Source organism: Carcharodon carcharias, chromosome 2 (genome assembly GCF_017639515.1).
Source record: "Carcharodon carcharias isolate sCarCar2 chromosome 2, sCarCar2.pri, whole genome shotgun sequence".
Classification (NCBI taxonomy): domain Eukaryota; kingdom Metazoa; phylum Chordata; class Chondrichthyes; order Lamniformes; family Lamnidae; genus Carcharodon; species Carcharodon carcharias.
This window is the reverse complement of record NC_054468.1, coordinates 143371305-143398524: the sequence shown is the minus strand read 5'-3', so window position 1 is coordinate 143398524 and position 27220 is coordinate 143371305. Positions and strand designations below refer to the sequence as shown.

General features: G+C 45.5%; 1 protein-coding gene across 1 annotated transcript in view; it reads left to right on the top strand.

Moving 5' to 3' along the window:
• si:ch211-140l13.3 (centromere protein J) overlaps positions 1–27220 on the top strand; it is a 334615-nt gene that overhangs the window by 225738 nt on the left and 81657 nt on the right. The window contains exons 11-13 of the mRNA XM_041206857.1: positions 1310–1438; positions 8154–8306; positions 26175–26286. Of these exons, the coding sequence (XP_041062791.1) occupies positions 1310–1438; positions 8154–8306; positions 26175–26286 (394 nt within the window). The remainder of the gene's footprint in view (positions 1–1309; positions 1439–8153; positions 8307–26174; positions 26287–27220) is intronic.

The window sequence follows — 27220 nt, the reverse complement described above, 5'->3', positions numbered from 1 at the left end:
CTCCTATGTATACGCCCCAATTTGGTGTCATTTGCAAATTTTGAAATGGTGTTTCTGATTCCTGAGTCCAAATTGTTAATTTAAGTGGTGAATAACAGTGGTCCCAGCAAAAATCCTTGTAGGACACTATTTCCACCAGTTGCCTTGCTGAACAGCTACCCTTGGCTCCTGCTCACTGTTTACTGTTTTGCAATGAGTGTTCTATCCATTATGCTACTTGTGCCCTGATTCTACATTCACTGACCTTAATCATGAGTCTACTATGCTGTATCTTATCAAAGGCTTTTTGGAAATCCAAATATATTACACTACTTCATTATCATCTTGCACACTTTCTGTTCCTTCCCCAAAGAATTCAGTAAGGTTGGTTTGGAATTAATGCTAAATACACTTAATTATATTTTCAGTTTCTAGATGTTTTTCTATTTCATTATCTTTCTTATGTTAACTAACTGGTCTATATTCCCTGGCCTTGTCTATTTTTAGATAAAGGAATCGCATTAACGTGAGTACTATAGGACAGCTCACAAATTGGTCAGAGTCCAACTGATTTCTCATTCAGCTTCGGAAGAGCATTCTGATTCGTTCTGATGCAAGGTCATTGACCTGAAATGTTAAATCTGTTTCTCTCCACAGATCCTGCCTGACCTACTGAATATTCCTGCATTTTTTGTTTTTATTTTAGATTTCCAGTATCTACAGTATATTGCCTTTATATTGGTAGGATGGAGTAGGGCAGTGGAGGGGCGGGGTGGTGTAATGTGTTGAGACGGTTCCCATTTTATTAACATTGCATCAAAATACTATTCTGGATAAATATGGCCTACCTCCCTGGGAGAATCCTCATGGAAATCCACATGCAGTGCAAAGTAATTGGGGATCCAGCTTTACCTAATGGCATGCATAGTAGAGAAAGCCTGCCCCCATCGTGTGACACTCAACTTTACCCACATCATTTCAATCCTTTCAAAAGCCCGGCATTTGAATGCTGCTCCCAAAGCTTGGGACTACTTCTCACGTTTTTCTCATTTTTTGCATGTGGAAAACCAGTTGACCCAGCAGAGATTGGGAACATCAATGCAGGGAATGGTTTGCTCAGATTGTGTCCCAGTATTGCATACCATTACATCTTAGAGCACAAATGAAATCTGCTGTCGCATTTCTGCTAATGAATTGTGATCAATCCCTGATTAGCCAAAATGCTTGTTTACATAATCCATGCTGATAAAAGTATATGTTTCTTGCTTTAAGCAATGTTTTATGGTGATATGTTGTTATAGTAATAAATATCACCTTCAATAATATCCAGGTATCAGATGCCATTATTAAAGGTACATCACAAACAGTCTCATGTAGACACAGGAGTCGTAGTTCAACTCCAACTGAAAAGAGAATGCCGACTGAAAGAAGACAGACTCCTGTGGATTCTCAGCTAAAGGTGCTGCATATTTATTTTGAATCTATTTCTGTCCTCATTAATGTCCTCATTATTCAGTGAATAATTTTTAATGCATGGGGCAGAATTTTACGCTCCCCCGTTGGGCTTGTAGGTTGGGGGGATGCGAGGTGAACATAAAATTCCTCGGATGGGCTGGGATGGGCGAGGCCTTGGCCCCCTTGCCCCATTTGAGGCCCTTAAGTGGCCAATTTTTGACTACTTAAGGTCCATTTCCTGCCCAGCCTCAATTTTCAGGCTGGCGGGAGTTCCGTGGTATAGGGGAAACCCGAAAATAAATTGAGTTCAGGTCTCAGGTGGGGTGCCTCCATCAGCAGCCCCCTTTAAACATTGGGCAACCCCCTCTTAAGATCTGGTAACCGCAGGACCTCCCCACCAGCCTTTCCACTGACACCCCAATCCCCATCTGTCCACCCCCGCAGGCCCCCAAAATTTACCTGTTCCTGGAATCCCAGGACTTAGGCTCTGCAGACTGATTAGAGTCCCAGTCCGGTCCATTGCAGCTTCTGATGCTGCACAGCCTAGAGAGCTGCCAGCTAATCAGATTGAGCGGCAGCTGTCTAAGGCAGGACTTCCTCCCAATTGAGGGGTGGAAGTCCCGCTCCAGCCAATTAATGCTCGTTGGAGCGTGAAATCGCTACAGGGCAGGCAGTGTCGTTGGGGACCTGTTTCCCGCCAGCTCTTCAGATGGTGGGAAGGGAAGCCATTCTAAAATTCATGGCCATGATGAATTTAAGTCAATACATTACTTGAGTTGCTGCTGCTACTATGACAATCCTACAGCTACATGCTGCTAAAATCTACCAATTATAATTGTGGTGAACATTAACAATTGTTTGCCAGACATCTGGCTGGAAGGCTTATCTCCTGTCACATTCACACTGATCTATGAGAGAATCCAGGGCAGTTGTACACTGTCCTAGATGAAGGATGGCTGTAGGTTTTTGTTTAACTGACAAAACAATAAACCTTGAAAATAATTTTGTTTTACGTAAAAATACATTTATGAAGCCAAATTTTTAAACAGCCGTGGAGGGGTCAGAGGAGCTGACAGGCCCACAATTTCTAGCACAATGCAGGTCTCCCACCATGGTCCCACCTCTAGGCAATTTTCCTTCCAGGAAAATCAGGGACAGCTGATGGCCACCCACCCCCGAATCTATTAGGTCAGTTAAAGGGCCTTTTATGGCCAATCTCCACATGCTGTTGAAAATTTGGGGTATCAGAGTGAATTAACTGTTTAACCTCTTATTCTCAAGTTTCAAAATAATTCAAGATGATAACCCCTATTGGCGACAGTGATTATATTTTGTTCAGCATAAGTAAGACTTGACACGTGCTATCTGAGCAGTGATATCGAAGTGCAACAGAGTTACCATTATGCCCTTGGTAGAAATGCAATGTCCATGTAACTATTCCCTGGTTGTGCCCCAGGTATCACCTCATCAGTCAATGTGACACGTAATACCTCTACAAGTTCTGTACTTGGAAAAGCTTCTCTTATACTTTCTTTACATAGAAAAGCTTATGGAGACCAATTTGACCCAATCATAGAAGGTGTCATCAAAAGTGCTAAGAAGGGGCACTTACACAGCTATAACCTGCTTACCAGTGCTCAGTTCAGCTTACCAATGCTGGGTTCTGCCAGGGCCACTCGGTTTCTGACCTCATCACAGCCTTGATTCAAACATGGACAAAAGAGCTGAGCTCAAGGGGGAAGGTGAGAATGACTGCCCTTGACATCAAGGCTGAATTTGACCTACTGTGGCATTAAGAAGCCCTAGCAAAATTGAAGTCAATGCAAATCGGGAGAACACTCTCATCCAGTTGGAGCCATACCTAGCACAAATTAAAAACAAAAACAGAATTACCTGGAAAAACTCAGCAGGTCTGGCAGCATCGGCGGAGAAGAAAAGAGTTGACGTTTCGAGTCCTCATGACCCTTCGACAGAACTTGCGTTCGAGTCCAAGAAAGAGTTGAAATATAAGCTGGTTTAAGGTGTGTGTGTGGGGGGCGGAGAGATAGAGAGACAAAGAGGTGGAGGGGGGATGTGGTTGTAGGGACAAACAAGCAGTGATAGAAGCAGATCATCAAAAGATGTCAACGACAATAGTACAATAGAACACATAGGTGTTAAAATTAAAGTTGGTGATATTATCTAAACGAATGTGCTAATTAAGAATGGATGGTAGGGCACTCAAGGTATAGTTCTAGTGGGTTTTTTTTATATAATGGAAATAGGTGGGAAAAGGAAAATCTTTATAATTTATTGGAAAAAAAAAAGGGAAGGGGGAAACAGAAAGGGGGTGGGGATGGGGGAGGGAGCTTACGACCTAAAGTTGTTGAATTCAATATTCAGTCCGGAAGGCTGTAAAGTCCCTAGTCGGAAGATGAGGTGTTGTTCCTCCAGTTTGCGTTGGGCTTCACTGGAACAATGCAGCAAGCCAAGGACAGACATGTGGGCAAGAGAGCAGGGTGGAGTGTTGAAATGGCAAGCGACATGGAGGTTTGGGTCATTCTTGCGGACAGACCTCAGGTGTTCTGCAAAGCGGTCGCCCAGTTTACGTTTGGTCTCTCCAATGTAGAGGAGACCACATTGGGAGCAACGAATGCAGTAGATTAAGTTGGGGGAAATGCAAGTGAAATGCTGCTTCACTTGAAAGGAGTGTTTGGGTCCTTGGACGGTGAGGAGAGAGGAAGTGAAGGGGCAGGTGTTGCATCTTTTGCGTGGGCATGGGGTTGTGCCATAGGAGGGGGTTGAGGAGTAGGGGGTGATGGAGGAGTGGACCAGGGTGTCCCGGAGGGAGCGATCCCTACGGAATGCCGATAAGGGGGGTGAAGGGAAGATGTGTTTGGTGGTGGCATCATGCTGGAGTTGGCGGAAATGGCGGAGGATGATCCTTTGAATGCGGAGGCTGGTGGGGTGATAAGTGAGGACAAGGGGGACCCTATCATGTTTCTGGGAGGGAGGAGAAGGCGTGAGGGCGGATGCGCGGGAGATGGGCCGGACACGGTTGAGGGCCCTGTCAACGACCGTGGGTGGAAAACCTCGGTTAAGGAAGAAGGAGGACATGTCAGAGGAACTGTTTTTGAATGTAGCATCATCGGAACAGATGCGACGGAGGCGAAGGAACTGAGAGAATGGGATGGAGTCCTTACAGGAAGCGGGGTGTGAGGAGCTGTAGTCGAGATAGCTGTGGGAGTCGGTGGGTTTGTAATGGATATTGGTGGACAGTCTATCACCAGAGATTGAGACAGAGAGGTCAAGGAAGGGAAGGGAAGTGTCAGAGATGGACCACGTGAAAATGATGGAGGGATGGAGATGGGAAGCAAAATTAATAAATTTTTCCAAGTCCTGACGAGAGCATGAAGCGGCACCAAAGTAATCATCGATGTACCGGAGAAAGAGTTGTGGAAGGGGGCTGGAGTAGGACTGCAACAAGGAATGTTCCACATACCCCATAAAGAGACAGGCATAGCTGGGGCCCATGCGGGTACCCATAGCCACACCTTTTATTTGGAGGAAGTGAGAGGAGTTGAAGGAGAAATTGTTCAGTGTGAGAACAAGTTCAGCCAGACGGAGGAGAGTAGTGGTGGATGGGGATTGTTCGGGCCTCTGTTCGAGGAAGAAGCTAAGGGCCCTCAGACCATCCTGGTGGGGGATGGAGGTGTAGAGGGATTGGACGTCCATGGTGAAGAGTAAGCGGTTGGGGCCAGGGAACTGGAAATTGTTGATGTGACGTAAGGTGTCAGAGGAATCACGGATGTAGGTGGGAAGGGACTGGACAAGGGGAGAGAGAAGGGAGTCAAGATAATGAGAAATGAGTTCTGTGGGGCAGGAGCAAGCTGAGACGATCGGTCTACCGGGGCGGTTCTGTTTGTGGATTTTGGGTAGGAGATAGAAGCGGGCCGTCCGAGGTTGGGCGACTATCAGGTTGGAAGCTGTGGGAGGGAGATCCCCGGAGGAGATGAGGTCAGTGACAGTCCTGGAAACAATGGCTTGATGTTCAGTGGTGGGGTCATGGTCCAGGGAGAGGTAGGAGGAAGTGTCTGCGAGTTGACGCTCAGCCTCCGCGAGGTAGAGGTCAGTGCGCCAGACAACAACAGCACCACCCTTGTCAGCGGGTTTGATGACAATGTCAGGGTTGGACCTGAGAGAATGGAGTGCAGTAAGTTCAGAGAGAGACAGGTTAGAATGGGTGAGAGGAGCAGAGAAATTGAGACGACTAATGTCGCGCCGACAGTTCTCAATGAAAAGATCGAGAGAAGGTAAGAATCCAGAGGGAGGGGTCCAGGTGGAGGGAGAATATTGGAGATGGGTAAAAGGATCCGTTGAACTGGGAGAGGACTCCTGCCCAAAGAAGTGAGCCCGGAGACGAAGACGGCGGAAGAAGAGTTCAGTATCATGCCGAGCCGGAAATTCATTGAGGTGAGGGCGTAAGGGAATGAAACTAAGTCCTTTGCTGAGCACTGAAGGTTCAGCATCGGAGAGGGGAAGGTCAGGGGGTATAGTGAATACATGGCTGGGGTTGGGATTGGAAGAAAGGGTGGGGACGGAGGAACGGGCAGGGGTGGTGGGTCCTAGATGGGTGTTGGTGTCGATGAGTTGTTGCAGCTTGCGTTCCTTAGCACCTGAGAGAAAGAGAAAAAGTTTCTTGTTGAGGTGTCGGATGAGCCGAAGGATAAAATGAAACTGGGGCATGAAAAAGGGTACGGCGGTGCTGCTGGAGGGAGAGGTCAAGTGTGTTCATATGGCGGCGCATGGCACTGAGTGTGGATTTCAGAATGTGACGGGAACAGCAGTCCGAGAAACGTTTTATGTCCCGGAGATACCTGTAATCCTGGGTGGGTTCGAAACATGAAGGGTGGAATTTCAGTTGAAATCCACGTGGGGTAAGTCGGAGACGGAGACAGTCACTGAGAAAGGAGATATGGCTGTGAAAGCGGGTTTTAGTAAACACCTTGTCAAACACTAGGAGGGAAATGGAAAGCAAGGAAGGTGAGCAAGACAACAGAGAGATACGGAAATCTTGTCGCAGAGAGGAACAGAACTTCTTCAAGGAGGTAGGCATTTCTTGAAGAGCAGTGGCAGTCAATTAAACACAGAGATAAAAACAAAAATTAAGCACAAATTAGCACAAATTAAGATGGTTGTGGCTGTTGGAGGCCAGTCAGCTCAGCCATAGGACATTGCTATAGGAGTTCCTCAAGATAGTGTCCTTCAACTTCTTCAACAATGACCTTCCCTTCATCAAAAGGTCAGAAGTGGGGATGTTTGCTGATAATTGCACTGAATTCAGTACCATTCACAACATTTTAGAATCTGGGGCAGTTGATGTCCTCTTACAGCATTCAGGCTTAGGCTGACAAGTGGCAAGTAGCATTCGCACCACAGCAGTGCCAGGCATTTACCATTTCAATAAGAGAGAATCTAACCATCGCCCCATGATATTCAATTACCATCACTGAATCCCCCAAAGATTGATAGATAGATGACCACTGGCAGCTTTTAATTCTATCCTGATTATTTTATAGTCAATTTCTCAATAAAGTATGTGTCAATGCCTTGATTATTTAAAATGTTGTTTCACTCTACTGGCTACGTCAACCATTCCATGTTACACAGTCCTTGTACACTGATCTGGAGTTTTCTTAGTTACATTTCCCATTTCTATCTATCAAATTACCTTATCTTTATGCAATCCATCTCCAGTTCTACCTTCATATTCCTGACTACCTCATCTTGAGTTGGGGTTTTCCAGCCCTGCCATGATGGGAGCTGTCACGGGGGATACGGCAGACCAGCCAAAAGTCCATTGAATTTTGGCGGGACTAGAAGATCCTGGCGGTGGGTGGGACTGGAAAATTCCATTCCTTAATTCTGTCAATGAGCTTTTCCTGGCCATGTATAACAAATCCATAGATTCCCACAATCAGTTGGTTATATTTTTCTATCTTCCATCTATTTTATTCTTTCAGCTTCTCTGTCCCTGCAGTATCTATTTCGATGACTCCACATTCTGAACCAGAACTTTGAAAATGTTCTTTTTTCTCAGCTTTTCCCTTATGGTACTCAACAGATCCTTGATCACATCTATCCTATTTCATCTTGCATTTGCCTCACCCCCTTTCCTGATTTTCACTAAATCAGCAGCCCTCTTGTCCTCTTCTTTCACCCCCTGGCTATCGCATCTGCTATGTCATTGTTATTTTCAGCTTTATACCATGATTTCTGCTAGAGGTTGAATATTCCTAGGTATAAGTTAATTCTCAAAACAATAGCATTCACCAGTAGATGTTCACACATTTATTAAGTATATGATCATCATTATTGACAATAATTAAATATATTATTAACTTACAGAAAATAAATCTTGCATGTTTTTATGGGAGAAGCAACATTTTAACAGCACAGTTGCCAACTACAGTTGTTAGCTTTCCCATGATCTATCACTATAATTCCCGATCTCATTCTTACTCTGATCTTTCTCTATGACCTCATAAACTTGTCTATCATGGTTCAAGTGGTGAATTCTATGCTCTGAACAGTGACTTTAAACATAAAATATAATCTGAAATGGACATTAAAAAGGATTATACTTAAGCAAAACTAGTCATATTATTTGGTAAAGGATCAGTTAAAAGAACTGAACAAAGGGTGCAGTTTTCTCAAAAAAACATTTGTATGCCTTATAGGTTTCAGCAAAAGTAGCAAAAAACCCTGAAAATCAGAGAACAGAAATACGAGAAATCCTTGTCAGGTCTCCTGTCCGTCTGAGAAGCAGAAGTGGAACGCCAACCGGACGGAAAACACCCTTCCAGGATAGATCAACACCTGACCCAGAGTTGGTGAGCACTATCAGAAGGAGATGGATGTTTATCAATGAAAATAAAATCCTAAAATTTACTGCTCATTGTGCTTTAGGAAGAAGTGAACCTGTTGTCTTGTTGGTGATTGTAAGTGAGGCCAGTGGTGTTTGGGAACTGGTAATTGAATGGAAATTGTTTAGGGGATTCTGGAAGTGACCTCTAAGGAAGATATTCAGTAGTGCAGGGAAAAAACTATATTAAGGATTGTGTGGAAGGAATAGGTGGAGTACTCAATAGCTGAGAGAATAGGGAGTAGTGTGAATAGTATTTGGGACAATGAATAATCATAGTGAAGTTAAAATTCAATTGGGACAAAATTATTAATGGTGGAAGCAATAGATTGTATTTGAGGGAAGGATAGTGAATATGGTTATAATGAATTGTTGAAGGAGTGGCTATTGAGTATTGAGGAAGAAGACAGCTGAGAGGAGATTATTTTAGCAGCTAGTACATATTAAGGGAATATTGGTATGGGGGGGGCAGTGGGTAATTGGGGAACCAAATAGTTTGGAGATGGGCAGTGGGTATTTAGGGTGCTGTAAGATGGCAATGGACACTGGGGAGAGAGGGAGTTGATGAAAGTAAAGTTTACTATGGGAAAGATTGCATTTTGAAATAAATATAAATTTGGAGAAGATGATATACATGGTTGACTGGATATGAAGAAGTGCAGAGTTAGTTGAGCTGAAGCCATAAGTGCCGAGTGGATGATCCATCTTAGCTGCCTCTTGACGTCCCCAGCATAACAGATGCCAGTATTCAGCCAATTTGATTCGCCCCTTGTGATATCGAGAAACGGCTAAAGGCACTAGATACAGCAAAGATGGTAGACCCTGACGCCCGAATCGTTTTCAAAATCCTGCAACTGCTTCATGATGTCAGTGCAGACTCGATGGGCTGGAGGGCCTCTTCCGCACAGTATGATTCTGTGATATGATGATATGACTGCAACTGTTTTCAGTGGGAAATTTGAAACAGATGCCTTCAAAATCCAGACTGGTGTCAAGAAAGTCTATCAATGTTTGAGAGCCCCTGCACTATTTACAGTCTACCTGACAGTGGCTATTCACCTCATCAATCAAGTATAGGGCATTCAACCCCTCTTCAACTGGTCATAACAGGTGTGAATATTAAATGCTACCTAAATGGAAAACTCTTTAACTTCAGTCTCCTCTGTGCCAAAACTAAACTGACCACCATAGACAAACATGGTCTACAGTTTACGGTTGACTGCAGTGTTGTTGCCTATTCCACACCAGATTTGCAAGCCATTCTTGATCTCTTCAATTCTGTATTCAAGAGACTCAGCCTGTCCTTGACTGTTGCCAAAACAAAGCTCATATATCAACCCACACTTGGTCAGCCAAATATTCCACCTCCCAAAAATGTTGAAGTAGAGACTCTGAAGTGTGTTGAGCACTTCCCATACTTCGGCAGCCACCTCTTTCAAAACACCACCATTGATGAGGAGATCCAACACTGGATCAGCTGCACCAGCTCTGCCCTCTACAATCTATGGCAGCAAGTGTTTGACATCAAAGACCTCCACAAGCCTGAGTGTATGGAGTAGTAATCCTGTACTGCAGTGATGGACTATATATTAGCGATACATAACAGCGCTAGAGAAATTCCATCAGCAATACCTCTGTCACATCCTCTAAATTCAATGGGAGGACAGTCAAAAAAACGCCGCAGGAGCTCTTCGGGGTAATGCCTTAAGCCCAACTGTCTTCAACAGCTTTATCAAAGACCTTTGTCATACCTCAGGTACTGAAACAGTCGCAAGATCCTCCAAATCTAGTGGCAAAAAAGTGGCCAACAGTAGTGTCCTCTCCCAGGGCAACTTGTCCAGTATCGAGGCGCTTATCGTCAAAACCAACTCTGCTGGTCAGGACATGTCGTTCATATGCCTGACACCAAACTCCTGAAGTAATTGCTATACTTGAAAATCAATTGAAGAAGGAGACTTTCAGGATGATAGAGGCATTGCTCTAAGGATGTCCTCAAAGCATCCTTGAAGAGGTCAAAAATGCCTACCCACTCATGGAATACCCTGGCTTGTGACTGACCAAGGAGAAGGCTCTTTTGGAAAGGCATTGATCACATTGCTTGACATCATCGGGAATGTGCAGAGGTGTCATGGCGTCGGAGGGAATGCACAAACTTCCAAACAACCAACCTACCCAACCCTTCAAGCATCACCTGCTGCACTTGTGGCACAGTCTGCAGATCACACATTGCACTTATCAGCCATCTCAGAACCCATCAAACCAGAGTGGAAGAAAATTATCTTCAATCCTGAGGGACTACCTAAGAAGAAGAGTGAAGCAGTCCATATGCATGTGCAGCAAAGCCTGGACAGCATTCAGGCTTGGAATGATAAATAACAAGTACTATTCACACAACAAAAGTGCCAGGCAATGGCCATCTCCAACAGTAAGGAATCTAACCATTTCCCCTTGATATCCAATGGCTTCACCATTGCTGAATCCCCCATCATGAACATTGTGGAGGTTATCATTGGACAGAAACATAATAAGACCAGCCATATAAATACAGTGGCTACAAGAGCAGGTCAGATGCTGAGAATTCTGTGGCGAGTAACTCACCTCCTGACTCCCCAAAGCCTGTCCATCTACAAGGCACACGTCAGGAATGTGATGGAAGACTCTTCACTTGCCTGAATAAGTGCAGCTCTAACAACACTCAAGAAACTTGACACCATCGAAGACAAAGAAACCTGCTTGATCAACACCATCCACCACCTTCAATATTCATTGCCTCACCACCAATGTATGGTGGTAGCAGTGTGTACCATCCACAAGATGCGGTGCAGCAACTCACTAAGGTTCCTTCAACAGCACCTTCCAAACCTCATGACCTCTACAACCTAGAAGGGCAAGGGCAGCACAGACATGGGTACACCACTATGTACAAGTTCTCTTTAACCATACACCATCCTGATTTAGAACTATATTGCCAGCCCTTCACGGCCGTTGGGCCAAAAACCTGGAACCTCCTTCCTAACAGCATTGTGGGCATTGCAGCAGTTCAAGAAGCAAAGGATGACTGAAAAAATGTGGAGAAATTAGAATATGAAAGTTAATTAGCAAGGAATATAATAACAGCCAGGAAGAGCTTCTACAAATATATAAGAAAGAAGAGAGTAGCTAAAGTTAAAATTGGTTCCATAGAGGATGAGATTGAGGAATTAAAATAGGAACAAGGAAATGAATACTTTGAATAAATACAGGTATTTCCTCCTCTATCTGAATTGGATGGCCAACCTCTTCTGTGCAGCATTGGCCATCCTCCTCTGCGCAGAGGTTGATCACCACTGCTATTGCCTACCAAGCTGGAATGGTAATGTAGCTAGCCCTCCTGCAGCCAAAGCGGGGGTCGAGGACGGTGGGCCTCCATGGCAGCCACAAGGCGCCCGATGGCTATAGTCTTCTTAACCTTCAGACCCATGACTTGTTTGCTGCGGTCCTAGGCTGGAAGCATTGAGTGCGGCTGTACTTTAAACTACCTGGCAAGATGAAGCGGCAAGGTGATGGCGTGGCGGGTGAAAGAAAGCCCACCCACCATGGAAACGGTGTGTTCCTGGGGAATGCTTAAGTACTGCGGTGGGTTTGGGATGATACTGTGTGAAAACTCACCATTGTGGCCGGCAGGTAAAACATCATTTTACCCGCCCGCTACTGCACTTAGTGCAAATCTGGGATGATTCCACTCTAAAACGTTATTCAAAAAAGGAGGGGGATAGAAAGCAGGAAACCGTAAGCTGGTTAACCTAACATCCGCCATTGAGAAAATATTGGAACCCATTATTAAGGAAGTAGTAGTAATACATTTAGAAAATCATAATAAAATCAAGCAGAGTAACCGTGTCTATGAAAGATAAATCAGGCCAGGTATTTGCTCCTGAGGCAGGTAGTTTGAGTCAGGAAATTTCCCGGCTCAGAGCACCCACTTCAGGAAAATGTTCCTCAAGTGGTGCAATATTCCCCTGGGAGGTAGGTGAATGATAGAGTTGGGCCTCTCACCCCTGGATGCAGGGTGGAGGGGGCCACAAGAGCTGGTTAAAAGGCCTGCCTTAGCTCTCTGGGAGTCCCTATCCCAATTGTTTTGTTAAATATTAGGCCCTCTAGCCCTCACCCCTTACATCCCCATACCTCCCCATCCACTCCCTATGCTCCATCCATGCCAACTAATGCCAATCCATGTCCTCCACCCACCACCAGTGGGCCTTCATACAGTCCATGCCAACACATTACCCCCATCTATCCCCATTGCCACTTATAGCCGCTATGTCAACTTAGTGCCAACTCATGCGAACTCATGCTGCGTACCCGCCACCCTTTTCTCTTACACCCTCCATGCCAATTCACCCGGTATCCACAATTTGGAGACCTCAGGAGCCATGGTGAGATGAAATAAAATTCTAAATATATATTACAGAGTTAACTATATAAAAATAAGTCCCATTCATGAAAACCGGTTCATTATAATTAAATCTCCTCAAGTTCTTAGTCCCTTATACAAGCAAATACTTTATGGGTGGGATTTTCTGCTCCAGCCTGCAGCAGGTATCATGGCGGACAGAAGCAGAAAATATTGCGAGAAGAAAAAGATTAGTTTTATGTCAGCAGGAAAACAGGTTCCTGTCATCCGCTCCTGGCTTCAATGGTAGCATGTGTTTCCCATAGCTTCACATTGGGAAAGTCATTTTAATATATTTGAACATAATGGTTGCTCATCAGAATCATTCCCCCACGCTGGATCAAAAGGCCACGTTGACGTCCAATTAGACCGATGTGTTTTACAACTGTATATAAGTGACATGCATCTGGCAACATACACTTTGCTTATGTATTCGAGGTTTGTTTGCCAACCTTGCATTGCGCAGCACTTACGGCAACTTAGAATCAGCACCAGGCTCACAGGCGGCACCACATCGCTTTCAGTGGGGCATTGCAGGTAAGACTGTACCTACCAGACCAGCAGTAAGGCTGGAGTGGCTTGTAATGTGCTGCAGGGCAAGGGCTCGATTGGGAGAGGGGAAGAAACGTGGACAGAGGCAAGAGAAGGGGGACTACAGGACAAAGGCTTGACTAGGGGAGGGGGAAAGTGGACAAAGGCAAGGGAAGGGGCTGCAGGGCAAGGGCTCAACTGGGGGAGGGTGAATAGTGGTAAAGGTTGTATTCAGATGCATGACCAGGGGGATGCAGGCTGGAAGAGTTCTCTTGGTCAGAATGGGGAAAAGTCTCCCACAGAGGAACATAAGACAGCTGGGGCGAGAATGGGAGGATGGTGGAGTGAAGAAGCGTTTCAGATTACAGACTTGCAAAGACTGTCCTTGTCCCAATCCAGGGAGGGGGAGGACATGTTAGTCCAGTGTCAATCATGCCCAGCATGTTGTGCATAGGACATGGTTGTAACATCAGGCGCATCAGTCCGGGGGCTTTCTAATATAATACTGGCCCGCAGTAGCACATTCACAGTCAAGGGATGCCTCTGTGCTCTATAGATGTGGAAAAGGTAGTTTAGAGACATTTGAAGATCTCATGGGCAGCCGGGGTGGGGGGGGGTGCGGTGGGGGGGGGGGATGGCGTAGCAGAATGGTCTCGATATTTCATTGTGCAATGGGCCTCAAGGTGGGGAGGGGTAAGGTCCACATAGCGCATATGCATATCAACCTCAATTGATTCAGTCAGTAACACAAGGATATCCAACACAATCACAATGGGTTCAAGGATTGGAGGGAAGGCTTGAGGGGTATTGGAGAAACACCTTGAAAAGTACCTTGTGCTGGCCAGGATCTCAGTGGCGAGTAGGTGCCAACACTGGAACCAAGCCCTTGAACCCACAGTCACCCAAGAGTCATCGATTGAGGTAGGACCTTTGGAGGCTCATGCTGACTCATGCCTTTTTCCTACTGATGCTGCAGACTGGAGACCTCAGGAAGATGGAAGCTGGATCTATTGCTGCCTGCATAATCACATATAGGCAGGAGAGAAGGCTTAAAGGGAGGAGCTTCATCCTCATGAGCAAGGGGCAGCCGGGCCCCGTTCTGATGCAGAGGATGAGGGCCACAGAAATGTTGTGCAGAAGCAGCTCTCAGTACCAAGGGTGTACAGAACATGCATCTCTTTGCTGCAGATGAGCAAGAGGCAGTGTCGTTCCACCTCCACATGTCCAGGGATCTGGTGGTTCACATCTGCCACATGCTGCAGGAGTTAATGCCATGGGAACTTGGAGGACATCCATTGCCAGTGGCTCTGAAAGTCATTGCCACTCTTAACTTCTACACAAATGGCCCTTTCCAGGACTCCACTGGGGATCTCTGCAGGATCTCACAAGTTTTAATGCACAAATGCATACAGGAGATAATAGACCCCCTTTTTGCCAAGGCCCACAATTACGTTGAATTCGCTAGAGATCAAGCAAGCCAGGACACCAGAGCAGTGGGCTTTGCTATGATTTCCAGATTCCCACAGATGTAGAGTGCCATCGAATGGCTCACATGGCTATAAAAGCTCCCTGACAACAGGCACTCCAATGTATCAACAGGAAAGGCTTCCACTCATTCAGTGTTTAGCTGATCTGTGACCAAAGAAACAATTCATGCAAGTTTGCATGAGATACCCAGGAAACTGCCATAACACATACATCTTGAGTAGATTGCAGATCCTGGACATCTTTGAGGGACCACACAGGATCCAGAGTTGGGTCTTCAGTGACAAATGGTACCCACAAAGGACATTGCTGATGACACACGTGCGGCAGCCACAAACTCCAGCTGAGAGAGGGTACAATGATACTCATTCTGCTGCCCGAACATTGGTGGAGCAGATTATTGGCATCTTGAAAATGCGATTCCAATGCCTTGACAGATCTTGTGGAGCACACCAGTACACACCGCAGATTGTCTCATGGATCATCATGGCTTGCTGCATGCTGCACAACCTGGCACTGCAAAGGGGGGAGGACTTGCCAGATGCTGACATGGAGGAGCTGCATGTCTCCTCCAATGAGGAGGATAATGAAAGGGATGAGGTCGAGGAAGCCGAGTGGGCAGGGGAACATACGGACATATGAATTAGGAGCAGCAGTAGGCCACTTGGCCCCTCAAGCCTGCTCCGCCCTTCAATAAGATCATGGCTGATCTGGATGTAACCTCAACCCTACATTTCTGTCAACACTTAATAACCTTTTACCCCCTTGTTAATCAAGAATCCATCTAGTTCAGCTTTAAAAATATTCAAAGACTCTGCTTCCGCCACCTTTTGAGAAAGAGAGTTCCAAAGACTCTCAACACTCTGAGAGAAAAAGTTTCTACTCATCTCTGCCTTAAATGAGCGACCACTTATTTTTAAACAGTGCCCCCTAGTTCTAGATTCTCCCACAAGAAGAAACATCCTCTCCACATCCACCCTGTCAAGACCCCTCAGGATTTTAAAGGTTTCAACTAAGTCACCTCTTACTCTTCTAAATTCCAGTGGATCCGAGCCTAACCTGTCCAATCTTTTCTCATAAGACAATCTGCCCATTCCTGGTATTAGTCTAGTAAACCTTCTCTGAACTGCTTCTATATTTACATTGTTCTTTAAATGGGGAGACCAGTACTGTACACACTACTGCAGATGTGGTCTCACCATTGCCCTGTAGAACTGAAGCATAAACTCCCTACTTTGTAATCAATTCCCCTCACAATAAATGATAACATTCTATTAGCTTTCCTAATTACCTGCTGTACCTGCATTCTAACCTTCTGTAATTCATGCGCTAGGACACCCAGATCCCTCTGAATCTCAGAGCCTTTCAATCTCTCACCATTTAGATGATAAGCTTCTTTTTTATTCTGCTGCCAAAATGAATGCTTTCACATTTTCCCACAATATACTCCATTTGCCAGATCTTTGCCCACTCACTTAACCTATCTTTGTCATTTTGTAGCCTCCTTACATCCTCTTCACAATTTACTTTCCTACCTATCTTTGTGTCATCAGCAAATTTAGCCACCATTCCTTCGATCCCTTCGTCCAAGTCATTTATATAAATTGTAAAAAGCTGAGGCCCCAGCACTGATCCCTGTGGTAGACCACTTGTCACATCCTGCCAACCAGAAAAAGACCCATTTATGCCAACTCTCTGCTTCCTGTTAGCTAGCCAATCTTCTATGCATGCCAGTATGTTCCCTCCTACACCATGAGTTTTTATTTTCTGCAATAACCTTTGATGTGGCACTTTATCAAATGCCTTCTGGAAATCTAAATACAGTATATCCACCGGTTTCCCTTTATCCACAACACATGTGACTCCTTCAAAGAACTCCAGTAAATTGGTTAAACATGGGCAAGAATTTTTACCTTGGGTGGGCATCCACCCGACCCAAATGAGCGTAAAATGACGCGCGATGCTGTCGGGCAAGCATCCCCATTTCATCATGCACTCGCATGATATTCCTGTCGGCGGGCACACCCGGGAGTCGGCAACGTGCCCACTGACAATTAACAGGCCTATTAAGGCCATTAATGTATCAATTAAATGTAATCTTTTGCTGCCCTTCAGTTGGCGGGTAGGCGAAAAGGTCAAGCGGCCTTTGCATCTTTTAGGAAACCTCATCCATGGGCAGAATAAGGTTTCCAACAGCAATTAAAAATAAAATAACATTTTAACTTTTCGTTAATAACACGTCCCTGCTCATGTGACAGAGTCACTTGAGGGGACATGTTTTATAACATATTTAAAACCTTTATTTTTGATTTTTTTATTTCTGCACAGAGCTGCCTCAGGGAGCTTTTCCTGCGCACACTTGCGTGCATGAGTGATGTTCCCCGCTTGCCCTCCTCCACCACTCCCCATCCCCCCACAATACACACAGGCAGCGCTGAGCGCTGCAGCATGCGTTTCATGCTCGGCAGGCCTTAATTGGCCCGCCAGTGTGAAATTGCAGTCGCGGCCTGATTGCGGGCGGCGGTTGGCTTCCCAGCTGCTCATGCCTGCTCCCGCTGAGCCCACCCAACGATGGCAAAATTCTGCCCACGATTTCCCTTTTACAAAACCATGTTGTCTCTGCCTGATTGCCTTGAATTTTTATAAGTTCCCTGCTATAACATCTTTAATAATAGTTTCTAACATTTTCCCTATGACAGTTGCTAAGCTAACCGGCCTATAGTTTCCTGCTTTCTGAATCCCTCCCCTTTTGAATAAAGGAGTTATATTTGCTATTTTGCAATCTAATGGAACATTCCCTGAATCTAGGGAATTTTGGAAAATTAAAACTAGTGCTTCAACTATCTGACTAGCCAATTCTTTTAAGGCCTTAAGGTGAAGGCCATCTAGACCTGGGGATTTGTCAGCCCGCAGCTCCAACAATTTGCTCAATACACTTCCCTGGTGATTGTAATTTTCCCGAGTCCTCCCTCCCTTCCATTTCCTGATTTACACCTTTTTCCGGGATGTTACTTGTGTCCTCTATATGATGACCAAAGCAAAATACCTGTTTAATTCGTCTGCTATCTCCCTACTTTCCAATATCAATTCCCCAGGCACACTCTGTAGGACCTATGCTCACTTTGTTAACTCTTTTCTTATTTAAATTTCTATTGAAACTCTTACTATCTGTCTTTATATAACTAGCTAGCTTTCTCTCATACTCTAATTTTTCCCTCATTATTAATCTTTTTGACATTCTTTGCTGTAGTTTATATTCTTTCCAATCTTTTGACCTGCCACCCATCTTTGCGTAATTATATGCTGTTTCTTTACATTTGATACTGCCTTTAACTTCTTTAGTTAACTACGGATGGTGGGCATTCCCCTTAAATTTTTCTTTCTCATTGGAATGTATCTATTCTGTGTATTCTGAAGTATTCCTTTAAATGTCTGCCACTGAATCTCTATTGACATATCCCTTAATCTTATCTGCCAGTTCACTTTAAATAGTTCTGCTTTCATGCCCTCATAATTGCCTTATTTAAGTTCAAAATACTAACCTTGGGCGCATTCGTTTCTCCCTCAAAATGAATGTAAAATTCAACCATATTATGATCACTGCTACCCGGGGGTGCCTTCACCAGGCAGTTATGAGTTAATCATATGTCATTGCTCAACACCAGGTCTAGTATAGCCTGCTCCCTGATTGGCTCCAGAATGTGCTGTTCTAAGAAACTATCCAGAAAACGTTCTATAAACTTCTTAGGCAGAATTTTGCCCTTGATGGGTGGGTGGGCCTGACCGGCTCGGCACCATTTTAAGTGGGCGGGCCAATTAACGCCTGCCCAGTGGGCCACCCAACGGGAAGTGCTATGCGCCTCCTGTGTGGGCGGGGGGGATTCCCCAACTGCGAGAGCGCACTCTTGCACGCATGAGCGTGAAAGAGCGGACATCTCCCTGAGGCAAAGTGTTGCCTCAGGGAGATCGCTGAAAGATCTGGCAAACATAAAAAATAGAACAATAAAAAATTCATTAACATGTCCCCCTCATGTGAAAATGTCACACAAGATGGGACATGTTAATAAAGTAAACAAAAACTTTATTAAACATGTTTAAAACTGCTATCAAACCTCATCCTGCCATTGCATGAGGTTTGTAAAAAAAATCACCTACCCGCCTGCCTGTTGGGCTCGTGCGCTGAGCCGAAGTTCACACGGGCCCCTCAAAATCGTCAATCATTGGCAAGTTAAGGGCCTTAACGAGGCCTTTAATTAATGGCGGGCACGCCGACCGAAATATCGCAATGCTGCGCGCTGACGTCGGGATGCTCGCGCGACGTCAGCGTGCAACATTTTAAACGCTGGTGTGCCGGTTCCGCCACCTGCAAGCCAGCCAGAAGATTCTGCCCCTTATCTACGCTACCTTTGCCCATCTGATTTTTCCAGTCTATATGTAGATTAAAATGCCCCATGACTATTGCCTTATCTTTCTGGCAAGCTCCCATTGTCTCTTCTTTTATACTCTGTCCTACTGTGCAGTTACAATTAGGAGGCCTGTACACTACTCTCACAAGTGATTTCTTGCCTTTATCATTCCTCATCTTAACCTAAATCGCTCCTACTTCCTGGTTCCCTGAACTTAGGTCATCCCTCTATAATGTGCTAATACCATCATTAATTAACAGGCCACCCTTCCACCTTTTCCTACTGTGTCCTTCCTAATGGCACGTATCCTTCAATATTCAGGTTCCAAGCTATGTAGCCATGTCTCAGTAATGGCTATCAGATCGTACTTATTTTTATTTGCGCTATCAGTTCATCTGTTTTGTTTCTAATGCTATGTGTGTTTAGATACAGAGCCTTTAGTTTTGTCCTTTTATTATTTTTGTAGCATCTAGCCTTACCTACTGATTTATTGTTAGAATTGTACTCTCTGTCCCTTCCTGTCACAGTCTGTTTATCATTTCCCATATTGATGCCTGTCTCTCTTGCCTTGTTCCTACTCTTGGTTTATCACATCTTCCCAAATTTGACCCCTTGCCCTGACTATTTAGTTTAAAACCCTTTCTATTTCCCTAATTAGGCAGCTCGCAAGGGCACCAGCCCCAGCATGGTTCAGGTGTGTACCCCACTTTCCTCAATACTGGTGCCAGTGCCCCACAAACCGGAACACACCCCTCTCATCCCAGCCTTTGAGCCATGCTTTTATTTCTCTAACCTTATTTGTCCTATGCCAATTTGCCTGTGGCTCAAGTAATAATCCAGAAATTATTATCTTTGAAGTTCTGCTTCTTAATTTGGTGCATAGCTCATCATACTGACTATGCAGAGGCTCCTTCCTCATCCTACCTATGTCGTTGGTACCTACATGGACCACACCACTGGATCCTACCCCTCCCACTGCAAGTTCCTCTCCAGCCCTGAGCAGATGTCTCAAACCCTGCCAACAGGCAGACAACAAAGTCTGGACTCTTGCTCTTTGCTACAGAGAACAGTGTCAATCCCCCTTACTATACTGTCCCCTACTACCACTACATTCCTTTTTGTTCCCCCCACTTGGATGGCTTCCTGTACCATGGTGCCGTGGTCAGTTTGCTCATTCACTCTGCAGCCCCCACTCTCACCCACACAAGCTGGGAGAATCTCAAAGCTATTGGACAATTGCAGAGACTCTCACTCCTGCACTGCTACCCTCTGTGTCACCTTACCTGCCTCAGTTGCAGTCACACCCTCCTGTCCCTGGCCACTGACCAAATCAGAAGACCCTATCCTAAGTGGTGTGACTGCCTCCTGGTATAAAGCATCCAGGTAATTTTTCCCCTCCCTGATGTGTCGCAGAGTTTGCAGCTTAGCCTCCAGCTCAATGTCTCTGAGCCGAAGTTCCTCAAGCCGCAAACATTTACTGCAGATGTGTTTGCCCTGGATCACAGTATTATCCAGGAGCTCCCGCATGCTGCAGCCTTGACACCTCACCTGTTCTGCCATCCTTAATGTGTTTTAAATAATTACTTAATTATATTAATCAATTATTTAATGTTGCTTTCTGATATATTTGATTAACTTTACCACCAAATTGTGTACCATTTTAAATCTTAGGGATAGAATAGAACTTACCCACCTAACAGGTACTCACCAAACAGCTATCTCTTTTCCCTGTGGTAGAGCAAGAACCAATTTCTATGGGGTGAGTAAGATAGGGGCCATAGATAAGGCAGATGTGCACATGAGGCTTTCATAGCCACCTAATTCCAAGAGGAGGATGATGAGTTGCAGTGAATATCCTCTTAGACAAGTGCCCTCCAGTACGGGCCCACATGAACACCACCATTGCTATCCCTCTCATCTTTACCATGCACTTCAATCTGAGAGTCAGTACCTACACATTAGGCTCAACATTTTCTTGGTCCTTTGAGGGATGATGAAGCCTTAGGAGCTTTTGCTCTTGCATAGATGAGGTGCTAACTGGAGGAGGACATCCCTGCATCAGATATCAGAAGGCACTGCCTCATCAAGTGTCTCTCAGCATCTTAGTCGCTATGGCAGCCTAAGAGAGGTAAGCAGTCCTCAGTAGACTCAGCTGCATGCCTTCACTCTGACAAAGCTCCTGAAGGAGGAACTCCATTCTGTGTAACCTTGATGGTGATACCAATAGGTGACATTTGGGCCAAGGCAACTGAAGACTTTCCGCAGGTGTTAATCCAATTTGAGATCACTCAGTCGTTTGTGTCACCTTCTTCTCCATCATATTGACATCTGGGACTCTCAGTTAGGGATGCGGGCCCGCATTCATCCTCACCTTTCTATGGATGTTTACCACCTGAGGATGACAATATTCACACACTTGCCTGCCAAACATTAAAATGCCACCTCTTTAACGCAGGCAGCCCTGGCCCTCGCAAACTCCAAAATACTAAGACAGCATGAAGCCCTTAAGGTCAATCTTAGTTGATAATAAAGAGCACACTTCAGCTTCACTACATCCTCGATCCTACCCCATTGCTCCCTCAGCATTGTCTAAAGCTACCATATGCACTTCCAGAGCATACTTAAAGGCTCCATTGCCAGATAGATATTGCCATTTGGATTTATCATCACTGACCTTGGTGGGTGTTTAGGTAAGGGGGCAATACGCAGAACGTATGACACTGTGCTGCATCCCTACCTTGTGACAAGAGCCTTGTGGCCACTATACTTACAACTGCAAGTTGAGAAATGATCAAGATGTAGGTTCAAGCGCCAGGACAACAATGTGGCTATGAGGGGCAGAGCTCCAGCACATTGAGATGGAAAGATGCCTGCACAGATTGGTAAACTTAGCAGGTGTGCACTCGGAGAGTCGGCAACATGAAAGGCAGATGGGAGCTTACATGAGCTCTGAGTATAGGCTCATAGATTGAAAAAACCTGCCTCATGACAGAGAGTATATAGAATTCCAGGATATATGAGCCTTCTCCATGCATTAAAACGTCTCTCCTTGAACACTACACCTCCACCTTTCAATAATGCAGACAAGACAGTGAACACCTCAGCCTCAATTTTACACAGACAAGAATGAACGTGACACGATCCAACAAAGCATGTGAAGGAGGTTCTTCCCACAAGCACACTTTACATTAAGGAAGAGACATCACTGATGTCGGAAATGAGCTGAGAATGGGCACACTGGTAACATGGAAGCAGAGGTCATCAACCAGAGGCACAATGTTATCACACCTGATTGACAACAACACAGCTCATCATTGAAAGAAGGCTTACACAAAAGAAGATGAGATGGGTGCACATCTATTTACATTAGTGAACATTATATCCATGTGGCTAACACCAGTGCAATCGTCATGCTCCTAATATTTCCTAATTTTCCTAACCTTACTGCTATGTCTGGGTGCATCCCCGACATCCACAGTGGAAGTGGAGGCAGCCTGCTGACTTCTACGTTCTGTTACCTGTGATGACTTTGGCAGGCATCCTCTGGAAGGCCAAGACTTACAGGGCACCAACCTGTTTTGAGCCTCCTGTTGTGGGGCAGGTGCACCCTCCTCAGCCTGTGGAGTTGAAGCTACTGGGGTCATAGGAAGAGGGGATTGGGATCGGCTGGCCACTCCCCAAGTCACCTCAGCGGATGGCCCCTGGGTATCCAGTTGCTGGCCCTCATCCCTATGGGTGCCTGGGAGCCCCTGGCTGACTCCTTGAGGAGAGGAGGCAGCTGGAATGAGATTGAGCAGCCTTGCCCCTCCTCTTGCGTAGCCACTGATGGATGCCACCAATGCCTACACTGATGACGTGTAATTCCTGGCACAATGCAGGACCTATGAACTGGATTAAGGTCTCCATGGTGGCCACCATCCTACCAGTGTTAATGACAGTGCGTTGCCATACAGGCACTATTAGCACAGACTGAACATGCATGGACTTATCCATCATACATTGAAGTCTGAGGAATGTAGCTGACAGCCCTTCCTGATGTTCCCGTGAGTGTCGAAGCAGCTCCACCAACTGATTTAGGACCAAGTCCGAAATCTCATCATCTGACTTGGACTTAGCAGAATCCTGGCCTCCAGCAGTCTTCTGAGTGCCAGCTATCTTGGATGTCCCTGCTTTCGCCTGCTGTGGATCAGATTCTGTGCTGTGCCCACCAGATTGTGACCTCGATGCTGCTCTGGAACTAGATCCCACTGAAGAGTGTGTCAGTGCACTGGTGGAGGGTGTGGGTGAGCACTGTGACAGGTCTTCTATGATGCTGTCCTCTTGTTCCTCATCCAAGGCATCCTCACTGCTGGAGATGAAAGCCTGGCTTCTTGGTTCCCTTTGGTGCTTTCCAGAGGTGCCTATGAAATAAAGTAGAAATGATTAGTGCATGGCAGGCGATTGGAAGACACAACAATGCACTCGGTATCATTGTCTGTGAGATGAGCTGGGTGCAGCGTTCTCACTTATGTCCGCGCTGCTGGCCTTACTGTTACCAAAGGCACAGTCCCGGCCCTTCCCGGCCAGAGTGACGGCACGCCTCTCATAGGGAGTGAGAGTCTTAATTCCTGCTACTCCACCGCTGGTCTGGGACCTTTCCCTCCTAGTGGGCAGAATTTTCTACCTGTCGGGAGGACGGGCCCGACCCAATCTCTGGCAGGTGGGGAGCCGATCCCCGCCAGAGAAGCGGGCCCCGCTGCCATTTTAAGTGGGGCGGGCCAATTAAGGCCCACCCAGCGTGATGTCCACCGGGAAGCGCTACGCGCTTCCTGTGTGGGCGGGGGAGGGGATTCCCGAAATGCGAGAGTGCGGTCTTTTGCGCATGCGCACGAAAGAGCGCATATCTCACTGAGGCTAAGTGCTGCCTCAGGGAGATCGCTGGCAGCTGTATAAACTTTAAAAATAAAAAAAAATAAAATCCTTAACATGTCCTCCTCATGTGACAATGTCACATGAGATGGGACATGTTAATAAATTTCACTGAAACTTTAATAAACTTTTTTAAGCCCTACATAAAACCTCATCCTGCCGGTGGATGAGGTTTCATGTTTTTTCTATTCGCCGCTGGGGCTCCTGGCCTGCCCGCCAACCTTAATGTTGGATGGGCAGGTCCTTTAACTGTTTTAATTATCCTGTCAGTGGCCTCAATTGGCCATTGACAGGTCAGCGGGCGGACAGTTGATCTCGCTGTGCCCCCACCTTCCTGAAAATTTAAATGGGGAGGGATGACACCAGGTGTTTTCCCTGATGTCATCCTGCGTCATTTTGCCATCGGCGAGCGGGCCCCGCACCCTGCTCGCCGACGGCAATATCCAGCCCGTTGTGTGTGAGCTTGACCTGCATAAAAACAAATGGAAAGCATGATGCATGTCAAGGCGGATGATAAGCATGCCTGGCTTGTGTGGATGGTGAGTGGAGCCATGCATGGGATGATGACGTGAGCAACACAGTATGTGAGCCCAGATGGAGATGTGAAGATGTGAGTGAGAGAGTTAGTAGTGATGTCCCTTGAGCTGGCAGTGTGAGATCCCTATGCAGTGTCATCCTGAAAATGCCTGACGGGTTTGTGAGCATGAGTTGAGAGTGATGAGATGGTTGACTTACCCTGGCGGAATGTATGAGATTATTCATCCTCTTTCCGCACTAGATTAAATACTCCTTCCGAGCGGCGTTAGTGCTGACCGCTACCACTACTGCCTGCCAAGCCAGAGTAGTGGACCTCCTCTGGCCATGACAGGGGTAGAGGACATCGCAGTGGACCTCAACAGCATCCAGCAGGCGGTCCAGCGAGGTGACACTTAATTTTGGAGCCGCTTGCTTCTTCACTTTGAGAGCCATGTCTTCCATGGCACAGTCCGGGCTTCAGACATTGAGAAAGCTATGCGTGAGTGCAGATTAAATATGGTGCCTGGAGGGATGATCTGCTGCGGCCACTGTGGGGTAGGCGAATCAGAGGCCGCGATCCTGCTGATGCATAATTAATTAGGAAAACATGGCTTTGCAGCCAGTGGGAAAAATGTTGCTTTTCCCGCCTATCACCCCACTTAGTGCATGGAAGGGAAAATTTCACCCTCAGAGTTTTTAAAGAAAAAAATGTCCTGACCCTGATCCAGAAGAGCCCCACTTCAGCTGGCTTGGATAAGATAGGCTGGCTTCACTGGGCGTGCCATTGCTAATGCTGCTGTGAGACCAGGCTGAAGGTCAGGCATCAGAAAATCCTGCATTAGGGAGTCACTACCCCTGCCCCGCTTCCCCCACTGGTGTTGTAGAGGTGACCAAATGCCCTGCCCCACAAGACTATCTTGGATACTTGCACTTCAGGTTGCAAATTGGAGTATTCAAGTCCCAACTGAGCTTGCAACTGCTCCAGTGGAGTCTGACTCATATTTACACCAGGAGTTCAGCAGAATGGCCAATTAATTTTGGGGCCAATATATAGATAATTAAAAAATGGACATGTAAAGCCATTGTTTGGCTGAGGTGGTGACACATCAGGTAATTTGACGTGGAGCGGTAGTGCACAAGTACAATTCCTTGTTTAACTGCACACCCAATCTCTGGCTTTGACTCCTGGAAGGAGGAAGTGCTAAGTGGAGCTCTTATAGAAAAGGAGAGAAAATCTGTGTGTGTCATGCTGGGTTGACCTGGCAGCAGGCTCAAGGGCAGTCAAAAGCCAGCAGAACAGGGACTCTCCTGGGTCAGGGTCAGGATCAGGACATTTTTTTCTTTAAAAACTCATAGGGTGGAATTTTCCCTTGGGAAGAGGTAACTCATTGCTTTCTTAGATAAGTAAGGTTGCAAAGTGTTGAAAAAGGAAGAAAAAAATTGTAGTGAAACAATGCAGAGGGCAGAGAGAGAGAGAAATGAAGGTAACTGCAGTATAAAACATCTTTATCACATAATGCACTTACTCTTTAAATTAAGTTATGCTCATCTGTTTTAGAGTATTCAACGATACCTTTCAAATCATCAAAGGGGACAAGAAAGGAAGTCACCTGCACCAAGCTTAAATCTAAGTGTGTTTCACAGGGCAAATTCTACTGGCCATACAAGGGGTAAGACTTCTGGTTCAACAGAGCTTAATTGTAATGTAACTTTTAGAAAGATTTGTTGTTGATTATTAGATAATTAAGTGGCTATTAAAAACAGACTTGTTTCTAATTACTTCAGAGTCCTGTGAGTCAGATAATGATGATTTAAAAAAAACATTTGCTCCCTTTGTGTTATTTTTTGTGGAACTTGGCCCAGTTTAAAATTTATTTTCAGATTATTGTGTGAACAACTGAGTTCTGCAAATTTCTGCTTCTCCCAAAAGTAAAGGGAATGAAATGTTGAAACATGTATTTAATCTCATACATCTGAAAGACTACTTTACTTGACATGGCATTTTGTGCCATCAGGAACTATCATGTCTACATTCCCTTTGCCTCTTCTAAAATTGCTGTCTTGTGCTTTTAAAAAAATATGTTCCCAAGATATGGACAATGCTGACAAGGCCATATTTATTGCCTATCATCTCTAGTTATTCTGAGAGGAGGATGACCATTAAGAGTCAATGAGGCCAGAGGCACACAGGCAGGCCAGACTTAGGCAACAATTTCCCTTCCCTGACGGACCTTAGTGATTAGTAAATTTAAATGATAGCCTTCATGGGTATTTTTTATGGTGCTGTTCCAAAATGAAGTCACAGATCATGTTCACTGCCCTACTGGGAGTGTCTGGACAGAAAAGTTGGAACCCATATCTTGCCTACATTCTGCACTTTTGATTTCCTCTCAAACTGCATCCATTCCACTATTAACTGGTAACTACTTGGCTTGAGCACTGGTTAACTACTTTGTGATTGGATTTCTGAATGGTGTACATCTCCTTCATGCTCTTCACATTCCCTTACTCCTCCCTTATACTTGTAGCTGTCTAGAATTTCTCTGGTGATCTTGGTGGATCCTTTACACTATCCAAACAATGTCTTTTGCAGCTATATGTGGT